The following is a 14,540-nucleotide window of genomic DNA, read 5'->3' as shown; positions in this document are numbered from 1 at the left end:
GGGCGTTTAATCAGTCCTGGCATTTGGAACACAATTTATTCTGTAGGATGCTAAGATTAATACAAGGGATATTTGGGTCACGGATGGGTTTCTTAAACTGTTTGGTTTGTTTTTTTGGTTTTCTTGAAAATCATTGTACAGAATGCTAAGGATTTCAAACCCCTGATTCTTCTTCAAATATACTGTATTGCTATGGGTTTGCATCTTTTATTACTCAGCTTCTAGGTAAGAAAATAGCAACATTCTTCTAAGATCATTACATAGAAGGATAAAAAAAAAGTGGCATGTTTTATTACTTGTGTTCACCCAAAGATGGTGAAAGAAGGTAAAAGCAAACTTCAGATTTTTTTTTCTCAAATGCTTTCTTCACAGAGGCAGAAGTTGAGTATGGTGTTATATTTTCCTTAAAATATATTATTGCAAGATAACATCATTTTTTGTTAACAGTAAAACTTTGTTTTGAATTATTTTGTTTTCAAATTCCTTGATTCCTGTAGTGTCTTTTAAACTCTGTTAATGATGGACAACTCTATTTGGTAACCAATTATTTTTTTTAATGCACTCATAGAATTATAAAATTTATGTAATAATGTGTAATTTCAAGGAATATATGGTCATGTTTTCAATGAGTTACAACTTTTCTTCCCCCTTTCATTGCAGCACTGCCTCCTAAGCCACCGAAACCTAATACCGTAACTAACAATAGCATGAATAACAACATGTCATTACAAGACGCTGAATGGTACTGGGGGGATATCTCAAGGTAAATCACCTCCAGACATGTATTTCTTATGTTTGGCTTTGTGCTATTCTTGCTGTGCTATTCTGTGTATATGTATTAGGCTTTGAGTGTAGAAAATTCACAGTTTTAAGAGCAATAGTTCCCACCATAAACATATTACAGTTGGTTTTATTCCAAATATGACAAAAAGTTACTGGCAGTCACTTAGAATGTAGTATGGAAAATGATTGTTCTGTTACTTTAAGACTTATATGAAATGTTAACATTAAAAGATAGCACTAAGAAAGAATATTGTTCTTGTCTTTCATTCAGAACCTCAGCTGTAGGCACCATAGTCAGCAAGTCAGACTAACAAGTGCCATATATTAGCAACATTTTTATCTGTACTATATATAGCTATATTAGACCAGCTCTGGCCGCTCCAGTTGCATGGGCTTGTATGAACAAGCAGAAAGAGCTTTGCATGAATAATAATTTTGTCCAGTAGTGAGAGCACAGAGTGTGCCGTTTTTTATCCTGCTTGTTCTCTAACAATTTTAAATAAGGTAATATATAGTTGTATTAATATGGAGACATAGAAGGCTTCTAAAACACATTTATTTCAAAACATGTGAATTTTAATTTAGTGCACTGTGGAAGAATAAGTGTGTGAGAACTGATTGAAATGATTGGTTACTTTTGCTTTCATTTTAGAGAAGAAGTAAATGAGAAGCTTCGCGACACAGCTGATGGTACCTTTTTGGTACGAGATGCTTCAACCAAAATGCATGGGGACTACACACTGACACTGAGGTAAGACTAGTTACACTGGGTCTGTAATGCTTGATAGTAAAATGCAATAACTGCTCTTAATGCAGAGTATTCTTTAGGAAATAGTACTTGAAGCATGCCTAACCTTTCAACATACTTTATTTGCAGGAAAGGAGGAAATAACAAATTAATCAAAATTTTTCACCGAGATGGAAAATACGGCTTTTCTGACCCATTAACGTTCAGCTCTGTGGTTGAGCTAATAAACCACTACCGGAATGAATCTCTGGCCCAGTATAATCCTAAACTGGATGTAAAATTACTCTATCCAGTATCTAAGTACCAGCAGGTAATTTAGTTTATTTTCTTTGCATTTCACTTAAAGACAGAGAAACTATTGCTGAACTTGCCAAACATGAAGAACTTCAGCTCTGTTACTGTTTGAAAAATCATGTGGGTACATATGGGATATTTTTGTTTAAAACCAACTCCACGTTTTGCATGTAAATATTTAAAACTTCAAATAATGCAAATACACTGTTAGGAAATAGACATCTTAATGATTATCTCATTCAATGGTGAAATATGTAATTTTCAGTATAAAGCGAAGCACTTGCAATGCAAAATTCCTTTTTGTCATTAATATCTCATTTGCATATTATGCATTTAGTGTATCTTCATATTGGTGAAAGAGGAGTCACATTTCCATGTAATTATCTAAGCATTTTTAAGCAGTTTTATCCAGAAAAGCTGGGCAATATAATTGTTTCCTTACAGAATATCTTTCTTTCTGCTCATAATTCCAGGATCAAGTTGTAAAAGAGGATAGCATTGAAGCAGTAGGAAAGAAATTACATGAATATAATACCCAGTTCCAAGAAAAAAGCAGAGAATATGACAGACTCTATGAAGACTACACAAGAACATCTCAGGTAAGCTGGATTTGAACCAAAGGGAGAATGGAAGACTTTGCAGATTTTGAAGAATATTATTGTGAATTCATACTGTCATCTTCCTACTCCTCTCTTCCACCATCACTGCATTGCCCTGATGTGCTTGCTCAGAATAGTGCAATTGCTTACTCATGTTTGAACAGCCACCACCTGTAAACTAAGCCACCCTCTTCCCAAGTCTGACAGCTCCATCCAAAGCAAGTACATAACTGGCTAGATTTACACCACTTCTGCATACTGGCCTCATCAAGATGAGTTACAGTTTTCAAGGCATGTTTTCAGGGAAGCATAGCATTTTATTTTGAGTTTTTGAAGGGTCTGGTTTACCTATGCAGGATAAAGAGATGACATGTGTAGACAAAATGCAGGAATCAAAAGCAGCCTCTTTCAGCTTAATCAATTATTAGCCATGCCTTGAAGTGCCACTGAAAGTCCAGTTTTAGAGTTCCAGAATCATGACTGCTTCTTTAAGTGTGCAGGAAATACACCTAAAAAGAATTGAAGAAAATTGGAGAATTGCTGCCAACTTGAACAAATGACTTAAGAGTTGGCTACCAACTAGGTATGTAAGGGAAGGAGGGTAAACTAGACAACCTCCTGAGACCTGTCAATGCCACCCTTATTTCAGAAAGCCAGGTGTGCCTCTAATGACTTGAGTTCATATAAAGGGCAAAGTGCACTGCCATAAGGTTCTAAGCATCAATTTATTTATACAAAGCAAAGATTGTAACTGATCCCTTTTTTAGCATTTCTATTTATTGATAAACCTCATCATGGAAATCTTATCATAGTAACCTTTTGCACAGGCCTCTTGTCTCTATGCCATGAGGCTCAGCAGACAGAATACGTTTCGGTAAAGGGATATTGAAAGGAAATTCTTCTACAATATACTGAAGTGTTTCTTTAATACAAGCCAATAAATCTTCCCCTTTATCTGATAACAGCTTCAATAACAATTATTTTATTTTCAGGAAATTCAAATGAAAAGAACAGCCATTGAGGCATTTAATGAAACAATAAAAATATTTGAAGAGCAGTGCCAAACACAGGAAAGATACAGTAAGGAATACATTGAAAAATTTAAACGGGAAGGAAATGAAAAAGAAATACAAAGGTCAGTATTTGATTTTGAATATCAAATTGTATGATTTTTGAAAAAACAAACAATGCCAAGCATAGGTCTGCCTAAAACTGAAGCAAGATGACAAGTTTGAAATTGTTCCGTTGTAAGCAAAGAAGCCTCAAATAGGATAGGTGTGAACTGGCAAAATGTATAACTACATCTGTTCTCTTAGGTGTCTACACCTCTAAATAGCAGACAATAAAGTTATGAATAAGAAATCAGTGTAACCTATCACATTGTTCCCTCTAGAATCATGCACAACTATGAAAAACTGAAGTCTCGGATAAGTGAAATTGTTGACAGCAGGCGTAGATTAGAAGAAGACTTAAAAAAGCAAGCAGCTGAATATAGAGAGATAGACAAGCGTATGAACAGCATTAAGCCAGACCTCATACAGCTGAGGAAGACAAGAGATCAGTACTTGATGTGAGTATCATGAATTAACAAATTTGAAGTTGTTTGGTTTTTAATAGTATCCAACTTTTGTGACTAAAAATTAATTTCATTTGCAATTATTGTCCAGGTGGCTGACTCAAAAAGGTGTTCGGCAAAAGAAGCTAAATGAATGGCTTGGAAATGAAAATGCAGAAGAGTAAGTATTGAAAGATTTAGATATTTCTGGTGTTTCAAATCACCTAAATACAGAAGTGAGATAAGGCTTATTTAAATCTTGGACCACACAGAGGAAATATCAAGCCTAGGTTTTTCAGTAACAATGCATACTATTAACACATGACAGCCTACATAATGCAAGTATTAGAAAGGATGCTATCTTGAGCCCTCTACTCTCCTTTTTTCAGGGAAGTGCATATTAAAGTTACTAAAGCAAACACTGTAATGTAACCTATGTCTTTTTTTCTTGCCAGCAAAATTAAGTTCATAAGGTGTTAGTATTTTAGAGAGATGTCATATGGATGGATAAATTATTCAGAATGTCTCTTAGGCATGAGGTTTTTTCCAAATCTCAACTGTGGGTACCATGATGTTATCCAGTATAGGGGTACCCACATCATTGTGTCACACTGCTGTTGGAGATGATAAATTTGTATGTGCTGAGGAATATCCTGTGGTTTTATGGTCTGTTTTGTTTTTCTGGAAAATGGCAGGGTAGTATTCTGTCATTTCAAACAATTTAGTTTACTGTAGGTTCTGACAGAGGCTAGGCTGATGAATACATTTCACTTCATTCCTGGGAAAAAAAGGCAAAAAGTGCTTGGGTTGTGTAAACATAGACCACGTTTAAACAAAAGCAAGACACAAAATAATATCTGAAGCACAGTAACAGTGAAAAATGAACAAATAGAAAAATCAAAATTGTCTCAGTAGTATTTGTATCAACATTTTCTGCCTATGTAGTTTCTTGTGTATCCCTTTTATGCTGCCTGGTTGAATATAATAGGAAAGCAGCAGACTGACAATGAATCTAGTGCATTCTGCCTTGCATTTTGGCCTTGTCCATATCTATTTTCATTTGGCTTGGTTTATTGTTAATAAATAAATTTCTACTGTTATCCTGGAAATTGTGCTTATCACTGTGGTAGAAGCAGGAGATAAAAATGACACGCACATTTTAAAGCCATATTGGTTTCCCAGTCTTAGCACAACTCAAAGATGAGATGTTGTAAAATATGTAGGCACCTGTTCCCACTAGTATTCCTACCACTTAAACAGTAGATAAAGAACACTCAGTGGGTTTAATGTAGCATCAAAATAGTAAGTAAACTGTTTAAAGAAAATCTTCATTTTCTCTCACTCTGTTACTCCTTTCTGGAAAGTCTGGTAACTGTTGAAAAATTAAACGTTTAGAATATGGCTTTTCTTCTGAAGTTGTAGTGCAGAAAAAAAATCCCCCAATATAATAAGTAGGATTGAAAACAAGAATTGCTTTCTCTAGATGCTGGTTGAGAACAGAGCCACTACTGAATGTGAGTGAATGTCATGCAGGTCAAAAAGTGATGAGATAAGGGGCCTGAAGATCGTGTTGTCTGAAACAAAAAGAACCTTTTCTCCTTATGAAAAATAGAATTCTGCATGCAATTGCTGGTTTCTGTAGAATACTTTGAGAATCTTCAGAAAAACAGAACCATGGATGAGTGAGAAGTCATTTTTTCTTAGACCAAGAAAAACTAATTAAAAGCCTATTACAGAGAGAATAAATGCATTAGCCTAACAAAGACTTATTGCAAGCTGAACAGGAGAGGCAGGGCCAACCACTGCAGGCTGTTGTGGGATTGGGGAGCTCTGGAACTGCAGAATTCCAAGGTGATAGCCTCACAGCTGAACCAGACGCTTCTTTTTTCATGGTGGGCTTTAGCTCAGAAGGTTCTCTGTAACTCTGAATCAGCTTTATAGTTGGTGGCTGATTTAGTAGAGAAGCACGTATTGCATGATATTTTCATAATCTCCTTATAGGGAGCAGGGAGCTGGGGAGAGAGAGAGAAAGCACACTACTCTTGCACCTTTTCACAAAGCCATTCCCCTATAAATAATTAATGCTTCCCTGTGCAATTGCTCGGAGGTTCTCCAGGCAGCAGCTGTAGTTGATACATTGCATGATTTTTCACTGCTGACCAAGTGTTCTGATCTTTGGAAATGAAGCTGACTCAGAGGGTACTGATTTTGTTTGGCTTGCTATTTACCAAAACAGTGAGCAATGGCAAAAGTATTAAAGTGCTCACAGCATATTCTGAAAACTAACACATCATCTTTTTATATTCTTCCTAAAATTTATGTGAGTGTTCTTCAAAGAAACAAGAAACAGAGCTTATATTTCACTTTCATCCAGTGCAGTATTACTTAGTTTAAATCCCTAGTTTTACCAAGGAGGAATCCTGCTATCCACTGTAATATGGAATAAAGACTACTTAATTCGTGGATTTTGTTCTGTGTTTCACAAACACCTTTTTTCTTTCCAACAGCCAATACTCTATGGTAGAAGATGATGAGGACTTGCCCCATCATGATGAGAGAACGTGGAATGTGGGAAATATCAATAGAAGCCAAGCTGAAAATCTGCTGAGGGGAAAACGAGATGGAACATTCCTTGTTCGAGAGAGCAGCAAACAAGGCTGCTATGCCTGCTCTGTTGTGTATGTACCCTAACTTGTGAATGATATAACCAACTTGCAAGGGGCTACCTTCAGCTGGGGGCAGATAGTCATATGCATATGCACAATTCCTCTTGGACCTTTAGGCTTAGTAGCAGGTCAAGGAGTCCTGAGGCCTTTCCTACTGCTGCTCCATTTCCTACACAGCTCCAACCTGTGCCACTCCCACAGAGGAGCCTCACTCAGAGGGGAAACCAAAACATGTGTACCCTCCTTTCTGTGCAGCTGCTAAGTCCTGCCTATCTCCTTCCTCCCTAAGCTAGGATGACATTCACAAATCATGGACTTAACATAGGTTTTTACCATTATCCCACCACAAAACAGAGGAATTCTATGTACTGACTAGCTTCTTAAGACGTATTGCTAATACCTTATTTTCTATCTTAATTTTACTGTACTCAAAAACTAAAAACTGTTTGGTTTTGGTTTTTTTTTAGGGTGGATGGTGAAGTAAAGCACTGTGTGATAAACAAAACACCTACTGGGTATGGATTTGCAGAGCCATATAACTTGTACAACTCGCTCAAAGAACTGGTGCTACATTACCAACACACGTCACTTGTGCAGCACAATGACTCTCTCAATGTCACGCTGGCCTACCCAGTATATGCGCAGCAGAGGCGATGAAGATCCTAATACTCTGGGTTGTTTGTTGGTTTTTTTAAAGAAATTATTTGGCAACATTGAGGCCTCTGGAGAGAAAAGGCTTCTTTCTGCTTTACTCAAGAATTTGCAGTATCAAAGCTATTTGTCTTCAGATGGGACTAAATATTTCCATCACAACTGCAGTGGGAGAGATCACAGTGTTATGCTGTGAATGTATGTTTGTAATCTGAAGTGCTTTTTTTTTTTTTTTTTTTGTAATTATAAAAGAAAAACACAAGAGAAAAATCCAAACCTGATCTCCCTGCAGGTACATAGAGGCCTTTAAGCATGGTGCTTGTTTACGACCACTTCTGAAGCTTTACCAGCTAAAACATTGGATTATCCAGACACAAGGTATAAGAGGTCTGTGTCATTCAGTTATTGGAATTTTGTGGTCACAATCTGACTTGGAATGGTGTTGCTGCACTCAGTGGATCCAGACATACAGCATTGTGGTTCTATTTTGGTTTGTGGTGAATGATATGTAGCAGAGTGGCACTTTCATGTCTAAGGGACACTTTAAAAGGACTTCAGTTACAGTGTGTTGCTCAGAGTAATTGTAATGGCAAAGTGCCAGGAAGCGTTTTGTTTAGATGATTAAAAATCCTGTTTTAAGAATATATTTAAGACTGAAGAAAACAGGATTTTCAATGGCATACAGTGTATAATAATGTACATAGTACTGGATGACTGTCATTGATGGAAACTGTCAAACCAAACTGCTTCGTTTTTTCCTTTTCTGTTTGCTGAAAGCTGAATTTTTAGACTATGCTATGCAATACTGAATTTTCTTTAGGCTGTAGTCTTCTCTCAAGCATATCTACAGATTAAGCTTATTTTTCTTGGTCTTTTGTCTTCTTTTTTAAAATTTCTTTTCCCTAAGGATATTCTTCCTGGTGATTACTTTTTGTTAATAATTTTCTTGTTTGTCTGTTTGGGTTTGTTTTTTTTTTGTTTGGTTTTGGTTTTTGTTTTGTTTTAATGTACAGGGAGCCAGCAAGGGTTGGCTTGAAAATTTAAACTATGAAATATTTTACAATTTTCATTGTATAGAATATTGAGCTACTAGCTCAAAGTTTAAAAAGTTCATACTTTTTTTTTTTTGACTAAATACTTTGTTGGGCAGTGCCTGATAAGCTTCAAAGCTGCTTAATTCAATAAAATTATATGAACATTACAAAATATCACTGAGTCCAACAATACTGTTTCAGAGATATCTTTAGAATACGGTACCATGCTACATTTGCTTCTTGAAGCATTTTGAACTTCTATCATGACTGTCTTTCTGTATGGAAGACAAGGAAAATAGTGTATCCTTCTTTGATAGTGACTGCAGAAATAAATGGGGATATTTTGCTACTGCAGTGTAGAGTGTAGATAGTTTGGATCTCAGAATGAATCCACCTTCACAGTAAAAAAATTACTTCTTGACCTCCTGTGACAGAATTTTTGTCAGCCTGTAAAGGTATTTTCATTTCACATGAAGGAAGTTTCTCTAATCTGTTGCCTAGGTTTGTTTTTTGTATTAGGGTTGTGGAAAAAAAAAAGCTTCCACCTCTACTGAGAACATTTGGATACAATAGAGAACTAATTAGGACTGGAAAATATATATTTTGAAAATGGTTAGGCTATGATATGTATTTTCAAAAGTCTGTAGGCTGAGGCAGTATCAAAGTGAACACTTCCATAATTTCAGGGCATCAGAGACTTACAAAATCATGGTTCAGTTAAAGGAAACAAATATACAAATAAATCTCATTAAAACAGAGTTGCCCATAATCCTGAGATAGTGCATTGTCAATGGTTTGCAATGGTTATTTATTGTCCTGACCTCTGAGGAAATTCACAAATTGCAAATCAATAAAGTAATGACATTCAGAGAAATCTTGGAAAATATTTGACTAAGTGAACGTATAAAATTATTCTTCCCCCAAGATGCAAAAGATAAGATCTATTACTTATAAAGAGAGTTGCACACACAATCAAAAGAATGAGACCCATGGAGTTCTCTCATAATAGCTCTGGTTAGAGATCCTTGTGTTTTGTTTCAAAGTATGCAAAGCTTTATAAGCTATTGGAAATAATAATAAGAAATTTGCCAGTCTCCAATAATCTTTATATTATCTTTTCATTTTTACATTGTTACTTCAGTTCTGAGGCTGTAAGGCTCAGACTTTGTGGTCTATTTTTTTTCTTTTTTTTTTTTTTTTTTTTTTTTTTTTTTTTTTTTTTTTTTTTTTTTTTTAAAATTTGGTTGGTTGTCTTTACTTTCCTATAAGTGTATTTTCTTATTTATATCAGGAAACAAGATCCAACAAATATTGTTTCTTGATAATCATCACTTAGAAAATTATTCTGAATATTTTTCCTGAATAGAAGTTTAGTCTTCATGCCTTCCCTTTCTCATTCCACACTTTTTTCAGGCCTTTAGGACCATGTAAATCTGTTATACTAATAACTATAACTGGTTTATAGTACAAAAAACACCAACAATTACTCTAGCATGCCAGTTATACTACTGGGCTTGAAGTTACAGATTAGTTCAGTATACAGCAGTTTAACGCTTATAGCAATCCAAGATATTCTTTGGACATATATTAATTTCTGAATGTTAAATATTTTAAGAGTAAAATTGTATTTTTTCTCTGTAGGCAAAATATATGTAATCTGAATTGATGTTTCACCTAGTATTTGTCAAGAAATTTTATCATAGTTAAAGCATTTGGATCTAATTTTCCTCATATTAAGAAAACCCCTGCTATGTCAGTGGGCCATATCCTTAGCATGCCCAGCCCAGTATGGAATATAATTCATTCCTGTGTGCTGTGCAACTTCTCTTTGTGTGTGGCTGTAGCAGAAAAAAATAGTGTGTGTGCCGATTTGACACTTGCTTTTCTTGCACAAGCAAAAATGAGAAATAAGCCCTATGTTGTAAGGATGAATGCTTAGGGCTTCTTAAGGGGATGTTCTGCCTACACAGGGTCTGTGCAATTTGCAGGGATCATTTATGCCCTCAAATTGGCATGAGTGGGTTTTCTTTGGTACTTACATATTGTGTGGCCTCTGCATTTCTCTCCTTAATGCACAGAGCTAAGTCCTGCCAAAGGCCCTATTCACTGCAGAGTTGTTTGTCTTTAATGTACCATACTGTTCACTCCAGTTTTGATCTGATCTCAGACTACTATATACAGAAATAAAAAGCATGGGGATATAACTGAAGAAACACAGTGCTTTTCTGTATTTCTATTGATGCATAGTTTTTTTCATCAAATATAATTAATGGATGGGCTTTACTCTGTTACTTTTTTCCTTTTTTTGATTTGCATAACTTTTTGTTTTATTTTAAATCCCTGAGTTACGCTGCACTGCAGCATCTCTTTTACAAGGCCTTTGAAAGGCATGAGACATAGCAAAGAGAACCAAAACAAAGAGAAGGCAAAATTAAGAGTTTCTGATTTAATTCAGTTGAAATATGAATTTGCAGGTTGGGGATGCATATCTGTGCATACTCATACACACTTGCTGTGTTTATGTATGAACAGTTCCTAATATAGATGCATTTTCACAGAACATGATCATTTTGCTGAATTTAGTAAGTGATATCATTAACTTTGTTTAAAGACGCACACATGCACACTAGACCTTGGTGGGTGCAGCATGTTTCCAGATACAGTTAGAAAACTGAGTTTCTGTGTTGTTGGATAGTTTCTTTAAAAAAAAAAAAAAAAAAAAAAAAAAAAAAAAAAAAAAGAAGCTTGTCTGTATGGTTCTGTTATCTTGTCAAGCAATCTGTAAAACCAAATCTTAAGATTTTCTATTTGGTGTCAACTGTTCTGTAGTGAAAAAATGGCTTTGTCTTGTAATTGGCAATGAAATAATAATGCTTGGGAAAACATTCAGATGCTTCTAATGGGGAAAACTGCCGATTTTCACACAGTGCTTTTGCTATGCATGGTATTAAGTTGGGAAAGTGAATCCTGATACTGTTTTTTTTCAGGGTCACTTTAGAAATGGGCAGCTCAAAGCATAATGCCTCCCATGGGACAAGGTTACAAAGTGCAACATTTTATGTAGAGTCATGTTCTGTTTACTGCAGTTGAGACTAAACTGTAGGAGTTGGTAACGTTACATTGCACTTGTCCTGATGAGATTGCAGAGATTGCATTAGCTGCCCAAGATGCTGCTATTTTTTTGTTTTTGTTTATTCTTGTTTTTTGAAAATAAAGCTCTGTTCTGTTACATGTCTTTAAAACATTAAGATTAGTTTGTTTTAAAATTGTCGTTGAGGAGGTGAAGAGTAAAGCAGATTGTAAATTGCCTTTACAAGGCAACAGTGAAAACATGCCTCCTTAAAATTTTGTTCAAGCTGTAGAGTTGATGGAGCCGTGTCTTGTTTTTGAGTTGCTTTAAAAATTGTAACAAGTCTTCAAGCAGAATAAAGGTTGTTTTGAAACTGCAGTTAAGTTGTTGAGGCTTCAGTAAGGACCGTAATATCTATTTACCAGCATCCTTGCCTAACTCTTCCTGTCGATATGTGGCCTTCTTTGAAAATGATACCCAAATGCTCTTATTATTAAAGGAACTAGGGAGCAAATCATTTCAGCTGACTCACAGCCATTTTGTGGCATTCAGTCTTAAACTGAATGAGGTAGTTGAGTAGCTCCAAAATAATCTCATGTCAAACAGTGACAAAATGACGGTTTTGCTCATCTCATACTATTGCAAAAACAGTACAATACTTATGATCTGTGATCTGCCTCTTGCAGTGCAGATAAAGTTATGATTCTTCTGAAAAGAGTGTGAGTTTTGTCACTGATTTCCATGAAGCCAGCCTGTCAAGAATTTGCAATTGAAAGTCATTTACCAGCTTCCTGTCTGCATCTAATTGTGAAACCCAGCATAAGACTGAAGAAGAGGGAGGAAGTATGGGGGGGAGGGGATTGGGTAAGGTAAGGGCGAGTGTGAATATTGTTTGATTCCCCTCATTATTGATATATGCTATCTGACTTCTTTGAGTTCATTCGTATCTTGCCCCAAGAGAGGTCCTCCAGGGAAGCCAGCCAGCTACTCTGGAAGAAGAAAGAGATTCCTATTCCCATTCTGTCCAAGGTTTCCATTCTAAAATTTGCTACATATTGCTCACACTAATGTGGAAATACCCTGGACTGAGATATTCAGCATAGACTTGAACAATTTTTAGCAACTGCAACATTGTCACTGGCCCTTAGAGATTCTTACAAGAAACTTAGACTAAGGGCTATTACTGTATTTTTAGACTGCTTAATAGCAAGTGGGGTAGACCTCCAGCACTTGTACCTGTTGCAGTTTTTCTCAGAAGACTGATTATTTTATACTGACACTGAGTTTATCTCACTCCTGCCCCCTGAACTGATGTTGGGGACCACAAAGGCCTCTGCAGCCACAGAGTCATCACTGAAAAATAAGGTGAGGTAGGAGGTGAACCATGTGGCATCTATTATCATCTATTGGAGAGAAATTAAGACTGATGGACCATAATCCAGAAAAATCTACAGACTTCCAGATTTCCTGCCAGTATCATACATTGTATAGAAATCACTTGTCAGACTAGAAAAGTAATTTGCAAAAATGCCGTTTTATTTTTACTGTCTGCAGACAAACGCTCGCCCATTTTCCCTCTCTGCTTTCTTACCAAACTTGATGGTCACAGAATCATAGGAAAACTGCTTAAGTCTATTTTTGTGCAGATACAAATGGGTGTGATATTTTTAAAGGCTTGGAAATGCTCTTGGGTTAGGATTTCTTCTCCCAGAGTTGCTTGACTCATGCAAAAATGTGTGTGAGTAACTTCACACAAATCTCTTCATTTGAGCTGTGAAGCCAAAAAGGGGAGGGAAGTTTTGAAACTCACTGTTGCCATTTCCATGGCTCTGCATGGACTAACAGCTGCTCCCAGAGCTGCAGCTGGGCACAGAAGGATGGGGCAGGAGAGCAGTTCTTCTGAAGCCCTGGGCCACCTATCACTGCTCATAATGGCCCTCCCAGCCGCCATGGGGGAAGAGCCACTCTTGTTCACATGGTCTCCTTTGAAGTGATTGCCATTAGGATCCACCTAGCATTTACCACAGGGGCCCCATTCCCTCATTTAGAGGGTGCAAACTGAGGAAATAGCAAACAGGAGGGACTTGCCAGCATCCCTGACTGGAAAGAAGGCTAAGTGGTTTTGCTTTCCCTGCAGGACATCTTGTGGGGGAGTGAGGTCAGACATGCTTCCAGAAAAATGTGGGCTGCGCAAGAAGCACCAAGCCTTCCCTATTGCCTCTGGTACAACAAAAAGCAAGAACTGTTGGAACACCACGTGCTTCTGGTGTCTCTTTTAATCCCTTTGAGGACCTATGTCCTCAAATACATATACCACCAAAATACATAGACCACCAAAAAGAGAAATTCTGTTGGGACCTTCCAGATAACGGCTATTAATTGATCAGCCACTATTTAAACTTTGGATCATCTTTATAGGACAAGCCTTTTGACCTCTGATCAAGCCATGAGATAACCTGAAATGCCCACTTGAAAAAGTGGGCTTTTATCCATGGCTATTCCAGGGCTTGTTTTCTGCCAAAATAGCATTGCAAGGACACCACTTATACCATTCTGTCCTCTACAAAGAAATTACCTTTGCATACTAAAAATGGAGGCATTTTAGGGCTATTGATTTAAATGTGCAAATATTTACAGGAGTAAATTTAACAGGGAGCATATAAAATGATCTAAAGCCTACCATTCTCAGGTCTTTGAACAAAAAATATTGACAAAACTGGAGATTAATATAGTTAATTCAGATGATGATTTCACTGTCCTGTGTCTGGTATTGCTAACTCATTCGAAGTCCATAGCCTGAGAAGAAAGATAATGAATTCATACCTGAGAGCATTTCATCCTCTACAAATGTTTGTTTTCTACATGGTTTACTTTTTTCCCTCCAAATCTTGTGCTTGGTATAAAACAAATATTGCTGGATTCATAATTTTCACATTTTTGTTCATGTTGTAATTGGTGGAAGTCCTCCAGCAGTCATCCATGGGGTGTTACGTGAAACAGACACACTGAGAGTCAATGTTTGGAGTCAGTTCCACAGGAATTGTGCGTCTTGTTTATGTGACAGGGTCAACCATTACCCCTGCCTGCAACGTAGCCATGGCAGTGGTTCATACAGGTGATGGCTTTCATGGGCCCTCACT

General features: G+C 36.6%; 1 protein-coding gene across 4 annotated transcripts in view; it reads left to right on the top strand.

The window, feature by feature from the left end:
* The window catches only part of PIK3R1 (phosphoinositide-3-kinase regulatory subunit 1), a 61,737-nt gene extending 49,959 nt beyond the window's left edge, over positions 1 to 11,778 (top strand). For 3 of the 4 annotated variants that reach the window (XM_041470610.1, XM_041470611.1, XM_041470612.1), the window contains 9 exons: positions 661 to 763; positions 1,436 to 1,534; positions 1,661 to 1,841; positions 2,299 to 2,424; positions 3,417 to 3,559; positions 3,818 to 3,994; positions 4,092 to 4,160; positions 6,487 to 6,657; positions 7,113 to 11,778. In XM_041470610.1, coding sequence (XP_041326544.1) covers positions 661 to 763; positions 1,436 to 1,534; positions 1,661 to 1,841; positions 2,299 to 2,424; positions 3,417 to 3,559; positions 3,818 to 3,994; positions 4,092 to 4,160; positions 6,487 to 6,657; positions 7,113 to 7,302 — 1,259 coding nt within the window. In that variant the 3' untranslated portion in view covers positions 7,303 to 11,778. The remainder of the gene's footprint in view (positions 1 to 660; positions 764 to 1,435; positions 1,535 to 1,660; positions 1,842 to 2,298; positions 2,425 to 3,416; positions 3,560 to 3,817; positions 3,995 to 4,091; positions 4,161 to 6,486; positions 6,658 to 7,112) is intronic. The other variant, XR_005955407.1, reaches the window with a different exon arrangement.
* The last annotated feature ends 2,762 nt before the right edge of the window (positions 11,779 to 14,540 follow it).

The sequence above is a fragment of the Pyrgilauda ruficollis genome, unplaced genomic scaffold, assembly GCF_017590135.1.
Source record: "Pyrgilauda ruficollis isolate IOZ18807 unplaced genomic scaffold, ASM1759013v1 scaffold25, whole genome shotgun sequence".
NCBI lineage: Eukaryota > Metazoa > Chordata > Aves > Passeriformes > Passeridae > Pyrgilauda > Pyrgilauda ruficollis.
This window is presented reverse-complemented; position numbering and strand designations above follow the sequence as displayed.